Source organism: Sorex araneus, chromosome 10, assembly GCF_027595985.1.
Source record: "Sorex araneus isolate mSorAra2 chromosome 10, mSorAra2.pri, whole genome shotgun sequence".
NCBI lineage: Eukaryota > Metazoa > Chordata > Mammalia > Eulipotyphla > Soricidae > Sorex > Sorex araneus.
This window is the reverse complement of record NC_073311.1, coordinates 14,714,482-14,740,695: the sequence shown is the minus strand read 5'-3', so window position 1 is coordinate 14,740,695 and position 26,214 is coordinate 14,714,482. Positions and strand designations below refer to the sequence as shown.

Sequence of the window (26,214 nt, the reverse complement as noted above, 5' to 3'; positions counted from 1 at the left end):
TATCCGGGGACCCTGGGTTCAATCCCTACAACGACATGGCCCTACAGGGCCGTGATGGACCTGCTGATGGACATGGCCCCTCATCGTCCTTTATGAGCCCCACCAGGTGCAGCCCTAGAGCAGCAACAGCAACACAGTTTTCCATGATTTCAAATAACCCACTGTCATTTTTGTGCCTGTATCTCTCCACTAGAATTTAAGTGAGCATCAGTTTGCAGTCACATTCACTACTATATCCTCAGTGTTTAGAACTGTGCCTGGTACTGTTCTGATATGAATATCTGGAGTTCCCTCAAGTCACATTATAAAAAGTCACTATTTTATGTTCCAGAACTGATTTATTCTAAACACAATCTAATATTAGAAGAAGCAGCAGCCCACTATTTATTCCCCTGACTCTTCCCAGAATGTGGCAATCTGCATAAGAATCACTCCCCAGAATAAGAGAGCTTCTTTGGAAATTGAAGGGGGAAAAAAAAACCACCTCGAACTCACTGGGAACTTGAGGCTGCTTTCGTTTCCATTATAAGTAAGACAAGGTTCATGAGAGTAAGCATCTGCTCTTGATTCTTTAGAAGTTGAAAATTAGATCAAATGAATTGGAGGACAACTACATCTTGTGTTAATGTTTTCCTCCTCGAATGAAGAAAATGAGATGATGTGAGCCATGACTCCATTTGAAAATGAAAGTTTGTATTTCTATTTGCTTCCCCGTTAAAGTACACTGTTTTTTCATTTTAGACTTTTCATGTTGGTAAATGTTGCAATACTTTACATCCATTACCATCGGGCCCATTTACTAAGTGCAAGCAAGACAAGCATACATATATCATCTCCATGAAGCATCATCTCCAAATTACACAATAAATAAATGAGACTAAGCCAGAAACTATTTCACAATCCTTACCTTGATGCAAAAGAAAACAAAAACAAAAACAAAAAACATTTAAGCATCATGGGTGAAAGTTTCCTACTCTTAAAGGGTGCAATTTATAATAATCTAGTATGCTTTATTGTGCCAAATAAACTGATCATCCACAAATACATTGAATGCTGACCCTAATTCATAATGTCAAAAATGGACAAGTCAGGCTTTGCCTGTCTTATGCAAAGTATAATGCATTAAGAATCTTGCTGGGAACCTTCTGTTGATTTCTTATTAACTGATTACAGAAGTCAACAGCAAAGCCAAAATAAAGTAGTGACTCACAGGCAGATGACAGTTAGCAAATGTCCTTAAATTTATAATTGTCCTTGGGTGTATTTGATTTAGCTTTAAGTCATGAGGCATAATTGAGATAAAATGGTTACACTGAGCAGGTATCAGATATGACAAGAAGCTGGCTGTGACTATTTTCTGTTACGCTTCCATTTGGGGACTTTTTCTGCCAACACAGTTCCTATGATGGCTGTTAAATTTTATAGGATTTTTCCCACCATTAGTTGTAATGACATTTACATGTTAAATGCTTGCAACAAATGAAAACCATGATTCCATTGTTTCACACAGTGAAAACCATGGTTACAGCTATTCTGAATGAAGAACAAATCTAAAAAAGAATCAAGTAATTCCTCCTCCTCATATGATACCCACATGGGCTCAGTGGGAAAGCCTATTTACTTCGGAACTCTTCTATTTTTGAAGCAACATAGATTTTTGCACATGTAAGGAAACTAAAGATAACACTATAAGCCAATCAGGAGACAGCTCAAATGTGAATTTACTTGAGGAAAATTGTTCTCTCTCATGTAGCTAGAAATTAAGGACTGAAGATTTTGTGGGTATTTTAGTGGGGTTGAAATGCCAAATTTTAGAAACAACATGGAACGCAAGTATTAGCAGTTTTTTTAGCCAATTTCTTACCTGAAAAACTTGAGCAAGTGCTTAAGGGATGTTCTGTGTTCTTGTTCTTAGTCTTCTGATATAGTTTACTGAAATTCTGTGGGTTTATTCTGTGATTTTTTTTCTGAATTATAAAATAAATAATTATACAGAGACCCACCTAACAGATTGGTGATTGCCAAAAGCAGAGGTTAAGTTTTGGGGGAAATGAGTGACTGTAAAAAATTAACAAAAACCCTTCTAGTTATAAAGTAAGTCATGGAGCTATTTGTAATGTACAGCATAGTGACCACAGATAATATTAAGATTCTTTAACTATGTATGAAGGATGTCAACTAACTATTGTGGTAATCATTTCATAAATGTGCACAGATAATGAAACATTATGCTGTATATGCCCAGAGCAATAGCACAGTGGGTAGCACTTGCACGCGGCCGACCCGGGTTTGATTCCTTCATCCCTCTCAGAGAGCCCAGCAAACCATCAAGAGTATCTCACCCACACAGCAGAGCCTGACAAGCTACCCATGGTGTATTTGATGTGCCAAAAACAGTAACAACAAGTCTCACATGGAGATGTTACTGGTGCCCGCTCAGCCAAATTGATGAGCAATGGATGACAGTGACAGTGACAGTGATGCTGTATATACCTAAAACTAACAAAGGTACATGTCAATTATGCCTCAATTTAAAAAATAATAAATTAATCAATCTCAGTTCTGGGAACATCTAAGAAATTAAAGATTCTTGATAATTAGCATTTAATATTCAAATATCTGACATTCAATTTGAACTGTCTGTTATAGATTTAACTTTCTGATGTTCTTTCTAAATATACTTAAGCCAATATTTTCTGACTCACAAGAGAGTCATATAAGAGTGTGAATTCATCTGAAATTATATGCAATTTCCTATTAAAAGAACACCCTTGGAAATTGCTCAAGTATATATTTGAAAATTGCTAACTTAAAATTTATCTTGTCATCTTCTCTACTTTTTTCTTATTCCCTCAGTTCTTCCACCAAATATGCTATAACCAGTGCAGTGTTGTATTTATTGAAAAAAGAAGATGAAATTATTTATTCATTCACCATGTTTTCATTTGGATTTAATAATTCATTAAGCTTTTCTGTTTGCTTACTAAATTACCTACTATGTTTCTTATGGCAAAATTGACCAAAGACTTGTGGTTCATCACTCTTGTTTACCCAAATTTTTTCAAACTGGGAAATTGGAAAGATTCTCCAAAATCTGGTTTGGTTTAGTATTATGAAAAGAAACAATTTCATGGTTGGCAGGCAATCGGAAAGCACAAACTGAGTTCTATTCAGTGATAAACATTAGTTTTGGTAAGCATTAGTTTCTCTTCAAATACACATAAATCCATGCATACAGCAAGTTGAATTTAGCAATCCAAAAGCAAAATACAATGGGCTATAAATGTTGGTGCATAACTAATTGTGCTGCTTTCCGCAAATTGCTTAACCTCTGAGATTAGATTTCTATACCTTTGAAATCAGAGCTCTATGATTTTATTGTCCTCAAAGAGAAATAGGTTAAACACCTAAGTCATAGTAATTTGCTTTATTCCAGGATACAATTTATAGTTCTGATATTTATTTCCCACCATTAAACCTTTCCTAATGTTCTTCCTGGAAGTATTTTCTTCCGAAATACTTAGGAAAGTATTTATTTCACAACTTCGTTTATACAAGGTCAGTGAAACCTCTATATTTCATTTGTTAAAAAAAAAAACCTCTCCTTTTTTCATGTTGGACACTCAAAATTAAAAGCAGTCCACCTTATGTGTTCAGTAATTTAAATTTTGAAGCCATACTGAATCTTTTATTAATGTGAAGTTTCATACAATTCTTGTTTATCTTAAATAATGCTGTGAAAACACTAATACTATAGAAATAGAATTAACTTCACTGCTATTTTCATTTTTCTAATGAATACAGAGGGGAAGCTCAGTCTGAGAAGAAAAGGTCATAAGCTAGAATTATACCATGGCTATTTGTTACAAATTTTAAAACAGGTACAGTTTGTTTAAGGACACTAGGCAAGAATGTCAAATCTATTTAAGATATTTAAATGTATTACAATTTTTCCTACAATGAGTGGTTATCTGTCACTGAGTTCCTTGTAAGGTTTCACACATTAATACGGTTGAGTTACAAATAGGTAGAGGTGGATGAAATCGCATGCTTACTAGCCAAGGCATTACACAGAAAGTCATGGTGTTATATGACATTGACCGAGTTGCTGCTAAGTCCCCAAAATACGATGCTGGCATCAATACTGGTTCCAGCATCAAATCCCCAGATATTGGTTCATTTTGTTCAAGGCATCACACACTGTGTTCAAATCACTGCGGAGGTCCTGCACCACATTTTCAATACTTCGGGTGTCTTTGAGAATTTCCACACTCTGTGTGTAGGGATTGAAATGCACTGAGAAGGGACGGGTAATTGACTTTGCAAAATCCCTGCAAAATAAACAGAAACAACAGATATGAGATCAACTGCTACTGGTGTAAGACACAGACAGAAACAGAGTCAGAAAAATGAAAAAAGTTCTTTTCTGTAGAAGGAAGAACAAATGTACCTCATCTTTTCTTTGGCTTCCTCAAAACTTTCTGAAACAAAATAGGCTTCCTGGAAGGTGGTAATAAGGCATTCCTGTAAGCAAGTGGTCTTGGGGTCAAAGGCTTTCACACAGGCTTTGTCAGAAAGAGCATGCTGCAAAACATAGCACAAGTGTGTTAAACTTTGTAGCAAGGGACTAGGGACATGATACAATGGGCTGGAGTGTATTCTTACATGTGAAAGCCTGAGTTTGATCTCAGCACTTCATCACACGCACAGCCCGCCATACCCCACGCCCTTGCCAGCACTATTGGACTTGACCCTGGTAGTCCACGCCACCACTGGTTCCTAGCAGCATCACATGCCCAAATCTGAGCATTGAACTGTCTAGTCCAGCTAGTTCAGGATCCCTAGGAGTAGCTGTGGGTCCCTAAGCATTACTTGGGAGGTCCACCTCAGTCCCTACTCTAGTCCCACCCCCACCAAAAAAAAAAAGAAAAAGAATCAAAGTGCCAAGAGTCAAAAGAGCACATCTCTAAAGCATATTATTCATTCCAGAGAAATTAGATCGTAGTCTGCATGAAACATGGAACTCTCCCAATGAACACGATAAATTGCATATCAGGTCCAGGGTTTTTTTTTCCAGTCTATTATGTGCTGAGAGAGAAAATTAGGTTCAAGTATTATTTTATTTATTATCATCCAAATTCATATGGAAAGATAGCTCAGTGCTGTATCCTAACAGAAATGGAATTTTAAATCTATGCTATGAATAGGAGAAGGAACAACATAAATATGGACCTAAATTTGTTGCTATAAGCAGTGTGCTGAAATTTCATTTAAATGGCAGAAGTAATAATTACCTGCGTGGAGAAGTAATTGAGACTCTGACTGAACTATTTGTGGACTCATTGCGAGACATTTTGAGGCCAAGTAGTGTGTATCAACAGAGACTGGAGTGGGCCTGTTTACCTAATAATGCTTGCAAAGCATTCATTTACCTTCCACCAAGTTCCTCAAAGCAAAGCACAGCACAAAATATTGCCAGGTCGGGGCAGGGGGGATAGGGATAAAAGGGCTAATATTAATCGTTGTAGTTATGCCAAGACGGGCACTAGAAAAATTGGAAGTCAGTATAACTGCACTCTGAACATCCTTCGTCCCACTCAGTTCACTGTGTGACTGCACTTAGAGAGAAGGGAAAAATGAGTGGTTGTGTTCCATAAAGTCCAGGATGCTAAAAGCCAGTGCTCACTTCCTATCACATGCTCACTGCCACTTTATAGACCCTGGTGAGCTGGCTCTTAAACACATGTGCCCTTCAGATCACTATGAAACTTGTGGGTCTCCGGGTCTCGAGCTTGCTTGTTATATCTGGATCAATCACAAAAGGCATCCAAAATGACTCAGACATGAATGATAATAGATTGCACTTTGAGAAGTACTCCTCTGCATTTCATCTCTTTCTTTAAAAGTATCTTATCCTAAAATTAAGTGTAAATTAATTAGCAGAGAGCACTAGGGAGAGTGGGGTTGGGAAAAAATAAAAAGCCTTGAACTAAGTTAAAAAATCTAGTCTCTTGTTCACTTACTGCTGCTGGCTAATTGGTTGACCCTTGCGAAATATTTGACCTCGAAGTGCCTTCACTTATTCGACTATAGATGAGAAGTTTAGAGGGCACATTTCTAAAGATATTCTCTATTCCAATCTCTGGATTTCTAAGCACTTTTCTATTTCCTCTATCTCTAACCACTAAGATTTCCTACAGAAAGGCTGAAAATCTGTCCTGTTCAGTATTCTTGGTGCATTCCCCCCCAACAATTTCAAAATGCATGAAATAACTTGCAGCCTTCCATGAAGAAGGCTGTGGTTCCCTACATTTGAAAATATAATTGAGAACCAAAGGCCAACATGCAAGGAAAAGAGAACTACCTTGCATGTGATTTGCTTTCTCACAAAGTTGCATGTCCAGATTAATGCATACATGAATCAGAAACACAGAGAGCGAGTCTAGCAGAGTTAACACATTCTGGTCTGGGGCCACAAAATAACTTCATTATAAGAAGGTCACTACACCTGCAAATCTGTTCTAGATTCAATATGGTGCAGTAAACATTGGGAGATTTTAGTTCCACATGACTAATAATTCTGTCCACATTTAAAAACTTTTTAAAAACCTTCCATTTTGAGAAATAAAAAGTGCTTTCATGTGATCTTTGGCTCATCTGTGAAAAAAGAGCTCCTGATGGCTAACCATGACTTTGAAAAATACTTGTTTTCTTCGCAGCTATGTGCTGTGGGTACATTTGACTGCATGTTTGTTCCATTCATTTCTCAGTACATATGACAGGAAAGACAGTGGCTTAGTGACTAACTCTGTATCCCTGATCTTTCTATTCTCACATTGCTACAGTGAAGAACATGAGGACAGTAGCAGCAGAATATTTGAGCAACAACTCCTCAAGGGCTTCCCAGCTGAGTCAAGTGTCCTTGTCCCTATTGGTCAAGGGCAAGTACAAGAAGGCAGCACAACTTCCCTACTTGGGTCTGCAGTGCTATAAGAGGACATTAGCAACGTGAGAGCTCTCTGTGTAGGTGATGTGGGTGTGGGAATGGAAACTGAGTGCCGTTTTGTTAGAGAAAAATTCATCATGTGATCATTCTACTGGATACTCATACAGTCTTTTAGTTAATACAACTGATAAATGAGATTTAAAAGACCAAGCAAGAGCCCAGGAAGCAGGTACAGTGCCTAAGACTTTAATGAAAGTTAATGAATTCTGGCACTGGAGAGATAGAATAATAGGCAGGGCACCTGCCTTGCACATGGCCAAAGTTTGATCTCTGGCACCTGATATTGTCCCCTGACCACCTTAAGAAGTGATCTTTATTGTTTGGTTTCTAACATACTTGCTTGTATTCTATTATATTCAGGCTTAAATGACTCCAGAATGAAATACAACAACCCACACACACTAACCTCTTCTTCTGGTGAGAAGGTGCTTGGTGGTGGGATTGGTGTTTGAATATTATCTGTAACGAACTGCTGTGAACTACTTTTACGAAAATTAATAAATAAATAATTGATCTTTGAGCAGAGCTATGAATAAGCCCTGAGTATGGCAAAAAAAAGAATAAAAAGCTAATACAGTCTTTATATGCACATATATGTGCATATGTATGCAAATATATACACTTACATACATAGAGGTTGAAATGTAGATAAATATTGCTTACCTGATTTAACAGTCAAAGGAAAAATTGAAAACTGATTGTTTTTAACTTTGAAAAATGCACCATATCCTCAGAAACCTTCTCTGTCCCTCTAATCTAGGAGCTTTATTGGCTTGGTTTGGTCGTGGGGATTGGAAGAGAGGGTTGTTTGTTTTTGTTGGTTTGTTTTGGATGATGCCGGGAATTGAACCCAAGGCTTCACATATGCAAGGCAAGTGTTTTACTGCTGAACCATTTCCTTGACTCCAGTAATTTAATTGTGAGAAACCTCTCCTGCATGGAGAAAAAAATTCATAATACCCTCTTGGGTATTATGAGTATGGCAGTCGTAGTGGCCAGAGACTAGAGAAGAACAGGAACCTGGATTTGAGGGAGTAGGAGTAAGTATGACCAACAAATGGAGTGATGATAACATTTATAGTCCATGAGATAGATCCTGTGTGATGGCTCCTATGAGCTTCTGTTTCTGAATACTATAGCATGACTATCAAATAATATTCATGTTTTAAGACTATACTTTGTCCAGGGTAGATTCTCTACTTACAGTATGGCAAATTCTGTGATTTACCTCAGGGAAATGTGGTGAACCCCCAAGAAATGTAGTGAATCCTTCCTGAAATTGTAGCATTCTCTCATCCTAAAGTCTTCCAGAATCTGTATGACTGTCTTTCACACTCAAGTCATTTCTCAAATTCAGGAATGTCCCTTTTGTTCAACTTTAGGTACTCTAAAATATCTGTTTTGGATTTGCCCATTGTGCCAACAATAAAACTCAGGACTGGAAGCCAGGCAATCCAGGTTCTAAACATACCAATTATGGTGGCATGTTACCAAATGACTGAAACTCATCCAGGGTGAGAAACAGTCTCATTGACAAACCACAAAGATTAACCCAGATGAGTGCTACAGCTTCTTGCATTAATTTTTTAATACAGTCTACAAATACACAGCAGTTCATACCATCATCCTTCTCCACTCACCCAGCATAAATTGAACATACTAGCCTTTCCCATGGTCTGAGGATGACCTTCCCACCCTTCCCAAGGGCAAGAATGGCCATTAGCAAGTCGCTGGCTTTGATTATGTAAATTGACTCATTTGCCATTTCCGTCTTTAAATGCAAAATCTCTTTACCACACCAACTTTTTTCCAGAACCCAGTTGTTAAACTGTTAGTAAAAAATATTATGAGGTGCATAAGATTATTGGCTAGTAACCTAAGGTAAGGACATTTAAATTCATATCCATTCTCCCCTCACATTCTTGACTTCAGACAAGTTACTCCACTTCTTCCACTTACAATAAATAAGGCTATTTCAGAAAACTGGAAATATTAATATAGAATTCTATTTCCAGAGTGACAAAGATTAAACAAGGCAATACATGAGAAGTGGTGAGCCCATGGGAAATGCTCAATAAATTTAGCTAACATCGATTATTCAGTCTCAAGATGGAGTTTCAAAGACATGCAAAGACATGAGAATGTGCCGTACCGTGGGGCAGCTGCTCTTCTCCAGAGGTCTGGCAGTGCTCAGGGGTAACACACCCCTGGCTCTACACTTAGGAATTTCTCCTGGCAGGGCTCATATGGGATTCCAGGGATTGAACCCAGGTTGACCACATGAAAGGCAAGTGCCTTACCACTGTACTATCTCTCCAATCTCTGGAATTCTTTTTTTTTTTTTAATTGCTAGTTTGTACCCATGGCTTATTCAATATGCCAAAAACAGTAACAATAGGTCTCATTCCCCTGACCCTGAAAGAGCCTCCAATCATTGGGAAAGATGAGTAAAAAGAAGCTGCTAAAATCTCAGGGCTGGGAGGAATAGAGATGTTACTGGTGCCTGTTCGAGTAAATCAACAAACAATGGCATGACAGTGATACAGTTTATTGCTTCGTGGATTTTTTTTTAATACTTTACTCAAACACTACAAAGTTGTTCACAAAGTTGTTTATAATGTGGTTTTAATGGGCTTTGATGTTCTAACACCAATCCCACCACCAGAGTGACCTTCCCTCCACCACTGTTCCCATTTCCCCAACCACTCCAAAGCCTGTTCCCTTAGCACTTACATAAGATTTTATTTTATATATCACTGCAGACAGTCTCTTGCCCACACGCCTGGCTGTCTTACCCGGGGCCCCTCGGAGGGGATGGGCTCCAGCTTCCCTCCCCACCCCAAGCAGAGCTCCTGACAGCCGAAGACCACCGGAACCTAGCTACAGCCATGCTGGAAGCCCCTCTCCACACGTTCGGACAGGCCTCATGCATGGAGGTATCAGCAGAGTAACCAAGGTGTGTGTAATCCCATCAACGACCAACATCCAGAGAGACAAAAGCAAGCTCTCATGTAGCCTGCTTCTCTCTCTGGGAGAAACTACAATCTTCTGAGAGTTTCCTGCCACATGGGACAGCCTTGCAAGCTTCCCATGGTGTATTCATATGCTAAATCCAGTAACAAGTTGGATCTCATTCTCCTGACCCTGAAAGAGCCCCCAGTGTGACATCGTTGGGAGGGCCAAGTCAAGAGAGCCTTCTAAGATCTCAGGGAAAGGACAAAATGAGAGGTTACTGAGCCCGCCTGAGAAATTGGTGATTAACAGGATTTTCGTGATTTCGTGATTTGTGATATCACTGTATCACTGTCATCCTGTTGTTCAATGATTTGCTCGAGCAGGCACCAGTAATGCCTCCATTCATCCCTGTCACATGATAGTGTAGACCGATGACATATTTGGGGCTTTTTCAGGATCAGGGAAATGAGGACCGTCATTGTTACTGTTTTTGGCATATCGAGGACACCACAGGTAACTTGCCAGGCTCTGCTATGTAGGCAGGATACTCTCGGTAGCTTGCCGGGCTCTCCGAGAGGGACAAAAGCTTTTGGGGCGGCCTCTCCTCTAATTGCCTTGACAGGTATTCCCAGTCTACCAAATGTAAGCTTTTGGTCGACTGGCATGTTGTAACAATCTGCACACGGACAAACACGCACCTGCCTGCATCTCTGGGCAGCACCTGGGACATCTGCGGCCTCAGGTTGATCTCCTTGAGGTTGATGGAGTGCACCCGGAGGTTGTTGAGTGGCTGGCAGAGCAGAACCCTATTGCCTTTATTTTATATAACTTGTCAAAATTCAAGAACTAATGAGTCTTCCAGCTGAAAACCCTGGGACACCCTCAGGAGTGGGGCAGGCCGAGTATCCACTCTGCCAAAGGCCTGGCAGCCACACTCCAACCTCATGTCAAAGACCCAACTCCACTGCTTCACTATTAATCTCTGCAGAGAGACACAAAGAAAATTCCAGATACTCTAGTGCTTAGACTGAGAGCTCTGAGACCTTCTCAGATTAGAGGAGCCTCCCTCTCCACCTCGTACTTCTGAAAGCCCCAGCAGCCATACTCACCTCCCACAGCTCCTGCCATCTCAACTCAGTGGCCCAGGTCTACAGATCCTGGAGATTCTGGACCACAACACCACCAAATTTGACAACACTGAAGTGCCAGTAGGAGCACACCAAATTAAATAAACAAGTAACAGAAAAGCCAACTACACTCAGGAGCAACAATAACACAAAAGGCTCAACTAGCAACAACCAGCCTAGCAAATATCAGACATGGACTTAACCTAGTGGTGAAATAAAACAATTTTCACAATTCCTTTCTTTACAAAAAAAAAGTGCTGCCCAGTCCTGAGGCTTCCCCATCCTAGACTGCAGTGCTACCTACCCAGACTCATCAATTTAAAACACTTCCTTCCTGTCAACCATCTTTGCAATGACACAGTTTTTTTTTCTTTTTTTTTCTTTTTGGGCCACACCCGGCAATACACAGGGGTTACTCCTGGCTTTTGCACTCAGGAATCACTCCTAGTCGTGCTCAGGAGACCATATGGGATGCTGGGAATCGAACCCGGGTCGGCTGCATGCAAGGCAAACGCCCTATCCCCTGTGCTATTGCTCCAGCCCCTGCAATGACACAGTTATATTTCAATAATAGTAGATATAATCAGTCAATCAATACACATTAAATCTAGGAGATACCTTACGGTTAAAGTCATATTTAGAGGTAGTTTTAGCCTTAGATTCTAAATAAGATTTTGAAAATACTTCTATACTCATACTACAATCATTTTTCCCACATCAGAACAAATACATACACTCACACACAGACACACACACACACAAACACACACACACAGAGATGTATGTAGGTCAATAGATAGTATTTTTATATCTCCTTTAAATATTCCTCCTGCTAACCAAGCAAAATAACATCCCTATAATTCAATTGAGTGACAATAGCATGGTATTCTCTTATTCAATAAGTAATTTTGAAAATTTTGAGTTTGAATAAGGTACAGGGGCAAGAGGACAAATGCACTCTTCAATCAATTCTTTTCTGGCGCCCCAAAGTCCTACATTTGCTGTCATTACTACATTGCTAGTTTCAAGAAAGAGGAGCGGAGGAGGAAGGCAGGCATGAGCCAGATGAACAGGGTTTAGTTGTGTGAGGCTTAGAAACAAGGGGTCCTAATTTCACTGCTTCATTCTAGACAAATTCAGAGAATCCACAAGTACCCTGTCTCCTCTCTCTCTCCAGCCTGGCAGCCTGGTAACTCTTTAAAAAGTTGCTAAAAATAGTAGCAAATACAAATACTGAAATAAATATTAAGGTGTTCTGTTAATGTTGATAAATCATCATATAAAAGTGATATAGTAAATTCACTCTTCAAGGGTATACCAAACCAAAACACCCATACGGTAATTTCTTGAACCATGGAGAAAACCTAAAAAGCAGAACAGATAGTTTTGTATGTGATATTCTAGCAACTAGTATGAGGTACATATACTAAGGCTATTTATGAAAAAAATCTCATCTCTGACTTAAGGAGAAAAAGAACTAGATCTTGCCCACACTCCCCCACAAACACAAAGAAATTCCCTCTTGCATTTTGAGATGGATTCACTTTTTTGAGATAGATTCACTCAATTAATTAACAATTATTTTCTTCCACCTAATGTTAATGAGCTTTATTATTGTTCTCCTAGCAAAACAGAGCCAACAAAGACCGTTATCAATCACTGTTTTAGAATTTCCCTACTTTGAATCCAAGTTCCTTGAAATCAGGGAGCTTCAATTTTGAATTGGGTGACAAAAATGAAAAAAATAAAAGACTAAGTGAAAACTTTTTTCTTTAATAAAATTAATAAAGAAAAAAGTATTAGAAATAGACACAAGTCTGATCAAGGGTAAATGTCAGTCATTAATCCTATTTTCAAGTTTATTTTAAAGCCAGTTTTGCAGATAATTTAGCTCATTAACATTGGCTGTCCATTTTGAAGAAGACATGGAAAGTCTCTACCCAAGTACACTTATGGTTAAAAGATTTATGCTGGCTTTTACACATTTTTCACATTTCTTTTGTTTCTGTCTTAAATAAAAATGAGTATTGTCAAAATTGCTGGGGCTGGAGTGATAGCACATCAGGTAGGGCACTTGCTTTGTATGCAGCTGATCCGGGTTTGAGTCCCAGCATCCCACATGGTTCCCTGAGCACCGCCAGGAGTTATTCCTGAGTGCAGAGCCAGGAGTTAGCCCCTGTGCATCACCGGGTGTGACCCAAAAAGAAAAAAAATAGCATTGTCAAAAAAAGGAGAAAAAATGAAAATAGTCTTCCAAACTACAAAATTATGTATGTACTCATAGGAAGTACTTGATTAGCTCTGAAATGAGATAACTACACACAAAAAAGTTAATGTCTGCTGTTCAAGGATGAAAGGTAAATTGTAAATTGTGTAAAAGTTAAAAACTTCTACCAAGTTAGTTAGGACCTCGATTTGAATTGCAGTTGGACCAGCAAAAATAATATTTCATCGTATAGAATAGTACAGAGGGTAGGGTGTTTGCTTTGCACAAGGTTGACCCAGGTTTAATCCCCCAGCATCCCATATGGTCCCCAGAGTATTGCCATGAGTAATTCTGATGGTAGAGCCAGGAGTAACCACTGAGTATTGCTGGAGTGGCCCCAAAACAAACAATCAAAAAGTCACCTTTGACAATGAGTGCATTCAAAATTATAAGCTGTTTTCACAGTAATCACTGTGATGCTATTAATAGCTACCCCTACCTGGCACCAGGACTGTCATTTGTTCATTCAAGTAAAAGTTAAAAATGTTCAGAAGCCTGTGAGAGGGCTCTGGACACTTGCACGGAACTAGGCAGGAACCGAGTGAGAGGGTACACAGGAGAGTATCTCGTGCTATTATTTTCTGTGTGAGCAAGCAGAAGATATTTCTTATAGGAAGAATTTCTGAATTGTAAAAATGGTCCAAAGTAGCCATCACAGGGAGGTTGGAGTGTTGAAATTTGAGAATGGAAGAATGCTAATGACTAGAGGTGATGGACCAGAACAAGAAGATTCACAACCGACAATGCCCTTTGGTATTCATATTTCTGGCTGAATTCCAATTCCAGATGATTCTGTCTGCACCAACAAGAGCTAAAACAACAGATTCACCCCAACGCTGCTGGTGCATGCCTCATTAAGCAGACCAGAGGACCCTGTCGAAAGTTGGGGCAATAAGAGAGATTGTTTCGTTTGTTTCTGGAATAATTTATAAACCCACTGAGAAGAATGTAAATAAATGTAGCTCACAAACTACATCTGTTTTTTTTTTACTTTTTCCAGGAAAATCAAGAAGCATCTTGTGTAAGGCCTCGATCTTGCAGAGATATGACATAATGATGTTTTTGTGGACGTCAGCCACTGCACTAAAATGAATTCCAAATACATTTTGTCGAGATCTTTGTTTGAAAAAAAAAATTGGGACCAGGAGGATAGCATGGTGAATAAAGCATCTGTCTTGCACGTGACTGACCTGGTTCCTATCCCCAGTACAGCCAGTAGGCCCCTGAGCACCACCATCAAGAGCTACCCCTGAGCACAGCCACTTAGGGCTCCAATCCTTTCCCCTTCCAAAATTTCATTCCATCTCATTAAGCTTTTGTTACATTAAGTATTATGGTCAATTTCAGGAGGCTGGAGCAATAGCACAGGGCGTAGGGCATTTGCCTTGCATGCAGTGGCCTACCCGGGTTCGATTCCCCCATCCCTCTGGGAGAGCCCAGCAAGCTAACAAGAGTATCCCACCCCCACGGCAGAGCCTGACAAGCTACCCGTGGTGCATTTGATATGGCAAAAATAGTAACAACAAGTCTCACAATGGAAATGTTTCTGGTGCCCGCTCGAGCAAATCGATGAGCAACGGGATGACAGTGACAGTGACAGTCAATTTCAGCCCTGTTGAGCCTCAGGCAGGCTTTGACTGGAGCACAGGCAGTGTGTCCATTAACTCAACTGTGCCCTGAACCTCTGCCAATACAGCTCACCTTTTCTCAATTACCGCACTGCTCAGCAGGACTTGTCAGGAGGCATTTCCAAGTACAGTGTGATGTCAGGTGCCACAAGCGCCAGCAGCCATCTGTCTCGCTGTGCTATCAAGTATGCTAGACTCCAGCCTCCTTGATAACGGGGATGCTAGGTGAGACACCAAATGATTAAGAGCTCTAGTCTTGACACCTCGACCACTTGAACTTGGGTCCACCTGCAACACTTGTTTGCTGCCCAGTCTTGGGCAAGTTCCTAAGTTCTCTAATGTGTGTATGCTTCAGTTTCATCGCCTAGGATAATAATACTCTTTCCTTCATTGAGATATTATGAGAATTGTCAGTATGCCAAACGTGCCTAAAATGGTAAGTTCTCTAAGGGTTCATTGAGATATGTTATTTACTTCATATTCTCATTATTCAGTCATTTACTTAGTGTCTGGAATGGTACCTGGCACAGTGTGGTATACTCATCCAAATGTTTGAGGAATGAATCAATAAAATAATAAAGTAAAAGGGCTCAATAAAACTACAGCTGGATTGTAAATCTTTGGGCTGGAGGCAGGAGCGCATGTTTGCTTCAATCCCTAACCCTTGTGGTCTATAACACTGAGCCAGGATTAGCTCCTGAGTGCTACTAGGTATGGCCCAGAAACAAAACAAAGAGGGAAGAGAAAAGAGGAGTGGAGTATGGGGAAAGGAAAAGGTGGGGAGACAGGGCGATGGGAAGAAAGGGAAGGGAAATTATAAATCTTTCAAGAATACAAACGAGCTGGTCCTCTGAGCCCTGCCAGAAATGATCCCTGTGCACAGCACCAGGAATAAGCCCTGAGTACTGCTGGGTATGGCCTGAAAACAAAAGAATGTAAGCAACCAAAAAGTTCCAAGAATCATAAAAAATTCAATTATATAATGCAATAAAAATTAAATATTCAAAAGAATATTGAAAATTAAAATCCTAAAAATAGCCATGTTACTGATCTAAATCTGAATAATCAAAAATAATATTAAATTGTAATCATCACCATTTCCAGATTATATATTGTATTGCATTCAAAATTCATCAAAACTTTCTATCTCCATAAAGCTGACACTATTGAGAGGCAAGTTGGGAGGGGGGAGGGAACCTGGGGACATTGACAAAGGGAAGTTGACACTGATTATGGGTTTGAGGTTGAAACATGGTATCTTGAAACTCTACCATGGACAACTTTATAAGCAAGACGCCTTTAAAAATATATATTGGGGCTGGAGCAACAGTACAGCAGGTAGGACATTTGCCTTGCACAGAGCCAACCCAGGTTCAATTCCCAGCATCCCATATGGTCCCCTGAGCACCGCCAGGGAGTAATTCCTGAGTGAGCCAGAGTAACCCCTGTGCATCGCTGGGTGTGACCCAAAAGGCAAAAACATAAATAAATAAAAAGGCTTTCACAGAACCCCCTTACTTAAAAAAAATTAAAAATTAAAATAATTAAAAATAATTAAAATATATATTAAAATAATAGCTTAAAAATTAATTAAATAACATGCCATATCCTAACAGTATAAAATACAATCCTTAAGTAACCAAAGTCTATGAATTGTCAGAATGTTCTAGGCTTCACCCTTTCTGAAGAAAAAAACATTCACTGCATTTTAGGACCCAAAGAGTTATCTGTAAGACATTACCACTCATATTACAAACCTCTCTGATTATAATTATTTTATTGCATGTTTTCAACTTGCAAATAGATCATAATATATATTAAATTTGAAAAAGCTAAAAATGACCTCAAGTTCCTTTTGGAGAAATAAATAGCATGGGAGCCATTAAAGTCAGAGAATGGAGAGCCTCCAGACTTCCCCACCAAGAGAATTTCAATGACTGCTAGCTCATTGCCCGCCATCCATGTGTTAGTCAACAGTTGAGCACATATTTGTCATTCCTGCTGATTTGTACACATGGCTGTTCATCCATTTAAGTCACACCACAAACCCAAACAGGTCTGACCCATTTTCAAAAGTGCAAAAAGTTAGGTCAACACCCACGTATGAGGTGCCAAAGCCTCTGTATTAAATATTTATGGGGTATCTTCAAGTAGAAACGCTCAGACAAACAAATCAATATTTCCCATGACCTTGAACCATTTTGCCTGGAAAGGATATTTTCATTCACAGCTTCCTACCTTTAATTCTCCAATGGAGGAAAGCAGTCCTGCTCCATAGGCCCGCAGTTGCCCTTCTTGCTTGCAAAGGCCAAACTCGATTGTGAAGAAATAGCACTGAGGGAAAAAAAAAATGGACCTAGTCAACATGTTCTCCTATAAGGTAAAATGGCACCCAAATGAAATGATGCACTGTACATAATTTTTAGCACTATCTATTTAGATATATTTGACTCAATAACATTTTAAAAATATTTTTTCCTGCTTAATAATTCCTTCCTAGGTTAAAAAATATATGAAAAGTATATACATTAATAACTAAAACTCCTGTGATTTCTGGATACAGAAACACACAAGAGTCAAACAAATCATATCCCCTACAATCATTTTTAAAATAAAAAGCACAGATTTGGAAATAAATATGTCACAGTGATCACACCATAAGACTGTGCTACTATATTTATCAAGTTGTGTTTCAGTAGCATAAATAAGTTCGTGTAAATATGGAAAACATAACTTGAAATCCAGTAATTCTAAATTGGTTTTTGCAATTTGTTTATTTATTCAACAAAAAAATTTAATTAACTATTAGGTTCCATTCATTAGTTTAAAAATTATGGTAAAGAAACAAGAGACCAAGAAAGCGAGCATATGTCAACAACTTACCAAATCTACGATTGCACTGTTAAGGATTTTAATGAAAAACATTAGATGCATTTCCATGTATATACACACAGACAAATCTATGTGCTCATGTGTCTGTATCCACACAGACATATATAAATAAGAGCATACATATAAAAGTATACATATGTAAGCTAGAACCATTTCCGTGACCAAAGTCTTATCATTATCAACTGCTACAGCTTCCCCAGGACATTAAAATCTACAAGTGCTTCCTATTTACAATAGCCAGAATCTGGAAAAAACCCGAATGCCCTAGAACGGATGACTGGCTGAGGAAACTTTGGTACATCTATACAATGGAATACTATGCAGCTGTCAGAAAAAAGGAGGTCACGAATTTTGTATTTAAGTGGATGGGCATGAAAAGTTTCATGCTGAGTGAAATGAGTCAGAAAGAGAGAGACAGACATAGAAAGATTGCACTCATCTAGGGTATATAGAATAACAGAGTGGGAGACTAACACCCAAGAATTGTAGAAATAAGTACTAGGAGGTTGACTCCATGGTTTGGAGGCTGGCCTCACATTCTCGGGAAAGGGCAACTCAGAGAAGGGATCACCAACTATAATGTAGTCGAAGGCCATATGGGGGAAGGGAGTTGCGGGCTGAATGAGGGCTAGAGACTGAGCACAGTGGCCACTCAACACCTTTATTGCAAACCACAACAGCTAATTAGAGAGAGAGAACAGAAGGGAATGCCCTGCCACAGTGGCAGGGTGGGGTGGGGGGAGATGGGATCGGGGAGGGTGGGAGGGATGCTGGGTTTACTGGTGGTGGAGAATGGGCACTGGTGAAGGGATGGGTTCCCGAACTTTGTATGAGGGAAGCATAAGCACAAAAGTGTATAAATCTGTAAATGTGCCCTCAGGGTGATTCACGAATTAAAAATAAATTAATTAAAATTTAAAAAAAAAATCTACAAGTGCTTCTACTGAATTTAACAAATCAACATGGACAGACATAAATCTCTGTACAATTGAAAAATGCACAAAGCTCCCAAGAAACATTAATGTCACACTATTATTGCTCTAAAAGAAAAATCAGGGAAACTGACAATGAGCAATAAAAAATGCATCAAATTAACACTGTCCTGCATTGGTGATGATAGAGAGCTGAAGATGTTAGAAAGAGGAGAATTTAAACGCTCCTTAAAGGGGGCAAAAAAATAATAATTTCCAGCCATTGGCAGTTCACTCTTTTTATTTGGAGGTTATGATGTCCCTCAGATCTGAAGTATTGGTTGATTTCTTTCTTCAGTGTGACGAGGATATCTGAATTTGAAAAGCCTGTCTGCTATGTAGAACTTGGATGGACCCAAGGGGTACTTATTTCTGGTCATGGAGTCAAAACTCAGGAGTCAAATTCTTTTTCCTGGTACACCTCCCAATAAGACTAAAACAATAGCCCTTCCTACCCCAGGCCCCTCCCACAGGGTTCAGCAAGAATTCCTCCTTACACTCTTCTGACTTGTCTTTCCCATTCTTCTATTCTTTATCCATCTTTCCATGGTCTTTCACTTCTTTATATCCAATATTTCCATTGACATCTGCCTCCACACACAGACCATAATCTACGAGCACAGGTGTCTCTGATTCTCCAGAACTGGGTTTCCCAACCTCAGCACTATTGACATTTTAGACAGGAAAGGTTGTTTGTTTGTTTGTTTGTTTGTTGTTTGTTGTTTGTTGAGGGAGGGCTTTGTTTGAGGGGGACTTTATTTTAGGGGTTGTTTTCCGTTGTTTTTGTTTTTGCCATTTGAGCCACACACAGCTGTTCTCAGGGCTTACTCATTGCTCTGTGCTCAGGAATCAGCCAGCGATGGTCAAACATGCATCAGTCGTGGGCAAGCAAGTTGCTGCTATACTATCTCTCCGACCCAAGGAAGGACAGTTTTTTGTACTGTATCTTAAAGGATGTTTAGCAGCATCCCTAGTCTCACTACTCACCAGATGCCAGCAGCATCTCCACCCCAGTTGTAGGAACCAAAAACATCCCCACACATCTTAGTACCACCAGAATGGACCTGGTATACCCAGCACTGCAGGGCCAAGGCAGCACCACATCCTTGGGTCCTAGCACTGACCCCCTAGGCCAGTTAGCTTCATGTCACTGGGAGTGAACCAGAGGCTCCCAGAGTACCACTTGGGAAGGCCCCAAATGCAAATGCTTCTAGACATTGAAAAATAGCTAGGGAAGGGGGCAGGGTGTTTTATCACATTACTCCTAATTTAGAACCACTGCCACAGAATGATATCTGAAATATGAATACTCAAGAACTATTTGGTGGGCGGTACCGGCCCTGCTCTCCGCTGAGATGTGATCCAGGAGCATGATTCCAGCTAAACTACTTTTGGTACGGGCAGCTCCTTGCAGAAATGTCTCCAGACTGAGAACTAAGCCGAGGCCCCATGCCTGCCCAGAAGGGGAAAGGTTTTTCTCTCACCTTTTCCTTGCCAGGGGTTTGGGGGGGCTGGGGAGAAGGGCGTGGTGACCGCCATATTATGAGGACCGCTAATGAGAGATACAAGCTTGCAATGATCCAATTTCTGGAAGAAATTTCCCTGGACTTAGTTGCTAAAATACAGAAATCCAAAACCTCATATCTCTTCACAGCAGGTCTAACTCCAGTGGGGAACTCCTAACAATAATAGTGAGTTTTTGTTAAAATATTGAATGCAACCAAAGTAAAGAGAAACTAAAGTGAAATTTATCAGTTACACAGGCGGGGGGGCGGGGGGGAATGGGAGGTATACTGGGGTTTTTTTGGTGGTGGAATATGTGTACTGGTGAAGGGATGGTTGTTTGACATTGTATAACTGAGACTCAAGCCTGAAAGCATTGTAATTTTCCACATGGTGATTCAATAAAAAAAATAGAACTATTGGGTTAGTCAATAAGTAGTCAATGAATGAATGAAAATAGGCTTATTGTTTGGTAGCATTACTTGGAGGAAAGGAACCATATAAGATTGTCTGAGTTCTAGTCTCAGCCCTGTTTCTAATTAGCTATTTGACTATATCCTCTCTATGTGTAGCTTTGTTGTCTATTCATTCATTTCTTCTGCAAATACGCCTTTGAATACATCACCTAACCACTGAAGATATGCAATGGAAAAAATAACAAAGCACTCGATCCCATTAGGAATGTATGCTAGTGAAAAAATACAGGCAACATTAGTAACAACAACAAAAGCCAATATACTGAATAATATAAGTGAAATATAGTATGTAAATAATAAAACCATATGTTTCTATTTTTAGCAGTGAGCGGTTTCTTAGATGGAGTGATCAGGAAAGGCAATTCTGAGGGAATGAAATTTAAGCTATAACTCTCTTGAAAAATCAGCCTTCCATTCAGTAACAAAAAAAGGTCAGTTGTGAAAAGATCTGGGGTGAGCATTCTCATTCCTTAGTGGGTGCGTAAAATAACAGGAAAAGAACAAGTGCAAAGATACTGAGGCAGGAACAGACCTGTACTTTCAAGAACAATGATAATTCATAGAGACGTTTTAAGCAGGTAAGAGAACACTTTGATTTGGTTTCAAAACACAATCCTGGGGCTGAATAGAGAATAGATGGGGAGCTGAGGGGTGTGTGTATAGCGGGGGTCGGGGTGGAGGAGTTTGAGACAGGAGGAGCAGACAGATCCTTTCAAGGGCACAAGGATCAAGGATCAGGGTGATGAATGACTTATACTATGACTTGGATGGAAGGTAGAAGGGAATTGGGAGAAGTCAGAATCATACAAATAACCAATACAAAGACATGTTAAATAGCTAAAATATAACCCTCAAGTCTGCCTTTCAGGATTGTGTAAAAAAAATGTTCCAGTCTAGGTGATGACATTTAAGAGATCTAGAGTTTGGTACATTAAAGAGCTTGACATCTGTTACTTTAAAGCTTCTAGGAAAAGACAAATACCAGATGATCTCACTCATATGTGGAATATAATGAAGTGAAGCAAGGGATGCTGCAGCCCCTGAAGAGACAAATCCTGAGCTGAGGAGTCAGCAGAACTGTGAACTGAGGATGCTGGAGATGGGGGGGCAGGGGGTGGGGACCACGGGACAATGGTGAATCTTGACACTCTGGTGCTGGATGTGATGAAGGAGTACTGAAAGGAAGTATGATACTCAATAAAAACCAATAAGGATTTTCTTTGTAAAACATTCTATTTAGATATATGTATTTTAAAGTTTTTAAGGTAATTTTAGGTAAAAAGAATCTATGCTTCATTTTCCTTTATTACCAAAAATGGAAAGAATCTAAAACAGAGAAAAATTAAAATCACATGACATCTTTGTAATCTATCTTGGTCTGATTTATTTATATTGGTATTTATAACACATAGTGTGAAATCCTTGGTGCCTTGACATTGAATTCATAGCCAGGGATGTTGCTCAATGGCAGAACACTTGCCTTGCATATATGAGGCTCTGGGTTTTATTCAAGCACTGTAGAAAAATTTATGGCAATAATAATAAATTGAATGACAAATTGAACACAAAGATGTTTATGGGTGAAAAAATAAATATACTATCACATTCAAAAACCTTCAAAATGCACACATGAAGCCTGCTATGCAAGCATTGAAGTTTGTCTATTAAGTTCAGATTTAATTTCCTTCTGTTGTGTCACTGCACATACAAAATATGATCATGGATATAATCACAATCCAAACAGATGAATGAGTTCCTGAAAAAAAAAAATCTAGTGTATCATACCACAGTTTTCACATAGATTTGGCATCCTCCTTCTGTTTTCAGGAAGCAATGAAAAGATCAGCATAAACTGAATTAAAGGGTCAAAGTTAAATCTGTCAATGTATCTTAGGTTCAAGTATGTCTAGAATCAGAGTATTTCTAGAACCAAGACAACCTCAGAGTAAAGAGTGACTGTATATGATCCTTTCCATCACGAAGAATGTTCTCTGGCCCCAGACCTCACATGGGAATCCCTCCAGAAACACTGACCTTACACAGATCCATCTGCTCAGAGTCTACCTTTCTCTCTGGTTTCCTGCTATCCTGAGCCCAGGAAGGTATCAACCTACCCCCCCCAGCTCACCCCATCCAGAGAATCAAATCTTTCGCTTTGAGGCAGCTTTCCATTTGCAACTCCATGTGTGGCAAGTAGAAAAGGAGAAACTGCAAAATACACCTACACCTTGGGTACTGGAAAGATTTGAATTGTGGGCTTATTAAGGATAAGTTTTTTGTCTATTTTCTGTTTTTAATATCATTTGAGAATATAGAAGGCTTTAGACATGAGTGCTAATGGGGTGTGTGGAGGGGGGAGGGGGCGGAGGGGGAGGGAGGCAGCCTAAGTCTTCTGTCTGATTATCCATGCAAAGTCTGCCTGCAGTTGGACTGAACGACTCCTTGAAGACCTTTCAAAATTCAATAACTAATTGCTTGCTGAAATTTTAAGGAAATACCATTTTCTTTTCTCTGAATACTCTCCAGCTATGGATCTATAATATGTTCCCTAGATATTTAACAAATAAATATCCTACCTACTATTCCCACCCCCCTGCCACCCACCAAAAAAAAAAAAAAACAGAACTACGAAAAACAGTCCTGGCCACTAATGTCTTCTAAACAGAAACAAATAATAAGACAAACAGTTCCCAAATTGAAGGTTACCTTTCATCAAAGCTGACGTTCATGAATTCTAAATTTTACACACCACTAATTATACGCAATTATTTATAAATATTTTATTTGAATATAATTACATATAATCATTAACTGAAAACCAAAACAGGAATGATAGATTGACGTTCCTCCATTGAAGAAAAGCAGAATAATTTACATACATGCAGTCATTAGGCAGAAAAAAAAGTCTGAGTGACAACCTGAAATCCAAACACCACCGTGGAACACAGTTAACATACCAGCTCGGGTACTTCGTAAAATGAGATAGTTCGCCCAATGCTGCCATCTTCAGATCACTACTGGTAGTGCACCGCCTCCCTAAATCCAGTCTATTTAAATCAGCAGTGAAAAAGACTCAAGGAGGGAAGGTAAGAACACACCAACAAAAGAATACTGTTCCCACCTGGTGAGATCAAAAGCATACAATGCAATATTCATTTTTTTATCTTATTGTCGCTGAATTTCTTGCTAAGGTACATACTACAATTAAACATATATACAAGTTTTTCCAAAAACTCCTGATGGAAAAGAAATTTACTGTTCTAATTTCAATCTTAAAGGATGTTTTCACTTCTTACTTCCCCATTCTCAGCATCCCTTGAAATAATTATATAATCTCGTATTGAAAGTCATTCTATAATCCTCAAGTGATTAAAATTATACATATATATTTATGCACTTATAATGTTACCACTAATTTTTTTAAATTTTATTTAAAAATCGAAGGAAGCCCTAGCTAGGTCCAGAAGGACCTTTCTCAAAGAATATGACATACACATGGTATCTATCAAATGAATATAAGTGTAATAATAATGCAGATGAATCTGGAACAGTGGTGTTGGGTCTCTGTTCATTCACAATTCTGTTTCTTCAATATTTTCAAGAATGAAAATATTGAGTAATAAAGATGCTCAGACTCAAACTTGGAAAGTAGAGAAGTTTATTAGAAAGTAGAAGAGAAAAAGAAAAGAAGTTCCCCAACAGGAGAGAATCTTAATATAGGACTAAGTTAACTATGGCTATTTTTGTGAGGTTTTTATAGGAAAACCGGGTCTTTGTGTTACAGGGAATGTGGGGAAGTTAAAGATAAGGGTTTTCCTGTAGACCATTTTAAATGAAAATTGGGCGCTTGGCAAGCGTTAGAGAGGATACAAAGATCTGGTCATTTGCCTTAGGTATTTCCCATAACGAAAATACCTCCCTGTCCTAAGTGCTGAGGCAGAATTTTATAATGACAATTGTTAACTCCCAGTTTATCAGAAAAAGCCCAAGAACTTGCAGGAAGTCAAAATTGTAGGATGGGCCAACCAAAAATACTGCTCACAGCAGCTGATGGGGGTAAACTGAGGCTTCTTCTTTCAATAAGTGGCACATAAGTGACAGAATATGAGAATGATCTATTTTCTCTTTGCCTTCATTAAAAGTTAATTTTATTTATTTATTTATTTATTTATTTTGCTTTTCGGATCACACCCAGCGATGCACAGGGGTTACTCCTGGCTCCACACTCAGGAATTACTCCTGGCAGTGCTGGGAGACCATATGGGATGCTGGGAATCGAACCCAGGTTGGCTGCATGCAAGGCAAATGCCCTACTCGCTGTGCTATCACTCCAGCTCCCTAAAAGTTAATTTTTAAATTTCATAGTATATATATTTTGGACAATCACAGTCATCATTCCACCTCTAGAATTCCATCATCCACATACTCAGGACAGACAAACAGCAAAAAGTTACAGTTTTAAAAGTCCTACCTAAAATGTGTTCAATTCAGTCTACTTTACATAAAAAGCATCCTTTGGATCATGACACAGATACTATTTGTGTGCATTTCTCACCCCCCTAACATTAGAGAAGGACAAAAAATATATACAAACGCAGACCAAATAGCTAAAAAAAAAACACAGAAATACAATATTTGGTGTCTGAGAAAAATAAGGGCTGGAGCGATAGCACAGCAGTTGGGCTTTCACCTTTCCTGCGGCCAACCCGTGTTCGATTCCTCCGCCCCTCTCGGAGAGCCCGGCAAGCTACCGAGAGTATGGAGCCCGCATGGCAGAGCCTGGCAAGGTACCCGTGTGTATTGGATATGCCAAAAACAGTAACAATAAGTCTCTCAATGAGAGACATTACCAGTGCCCGCTTGAACAAATCAATGAGCAACGGGATGACAGTGAGAAAAATAATCTGGGATATAATGATACTATTGCTAAACATCTCAATTCAACATTAACACCAAACCATCCATCGAAAGATAGGAAAATTTGGATAGAGTCTCCCCAGTTTAAGAGAACTTTTCACACTGAGGGGTTTGGGGGTTTGGAACCACACCCAATGGTGCTCAGGGATCATTTCTAGTGGTGCTCAGTGAACCACATGTGGTGCCAGGGATGGAACAGGGTTGGCCATATACAAGGCAAAAACACCTTAATCCCTGTAATATCTTTCTGCCCCCTTCATACATATTTTATCTTACTATAAATATTTTATCTTACTAATCATTTGACAGGCTGAAACGATAGCAGAACGGGTAGGGCATTTGCCTTGCACGTGGCTGACCAGGTTCAATTCCTCCGTCCCTCTTAGAGAGCCCGGCAAGCTATCGAGAGTATTCCGCCTGCATGGCAGAGCCTGGCAAGCTACCCGTGCATATTGGATATGCCAAAAACAGTA

General features: G+C 39.3%; 1 protein-coding gene across 1 annotated transcript in view; it reads right to left on the bottom strand.

Moving 5' to 3' along the window:
- Window positions 1-3,234: 3,234 nt before the first annotated feature.
- TPH2 (tryptophan hydroxylase 2) overlaps window positions 3,235-26,214 on the bottom strand; it is a 124,451-nt gene continuing 101,471 nt past the window's right edge. Inside the window, exons 9-11 of the mRNA XM_004602678.2 lie at window positions 17,221-17,316; window positions 4,451-4,584; window positions 3,235-4,331 (exon numbers count right to left, since the gene is read on the bottom strand). Of these exons, the coding sequence (XP_004602735.1) occupies window positions 4,157-4,331; window positions 4,451-4,584; window positions 17,221-17,316 (405 nt within the window). The 3' untranslated portion in view covers window positions 3,235-4,156. The remainder of the gene's footprint in view (window positions 4,332-4,450; window positions 4,585-17,220; window positions 17,317-26,214) is intronic.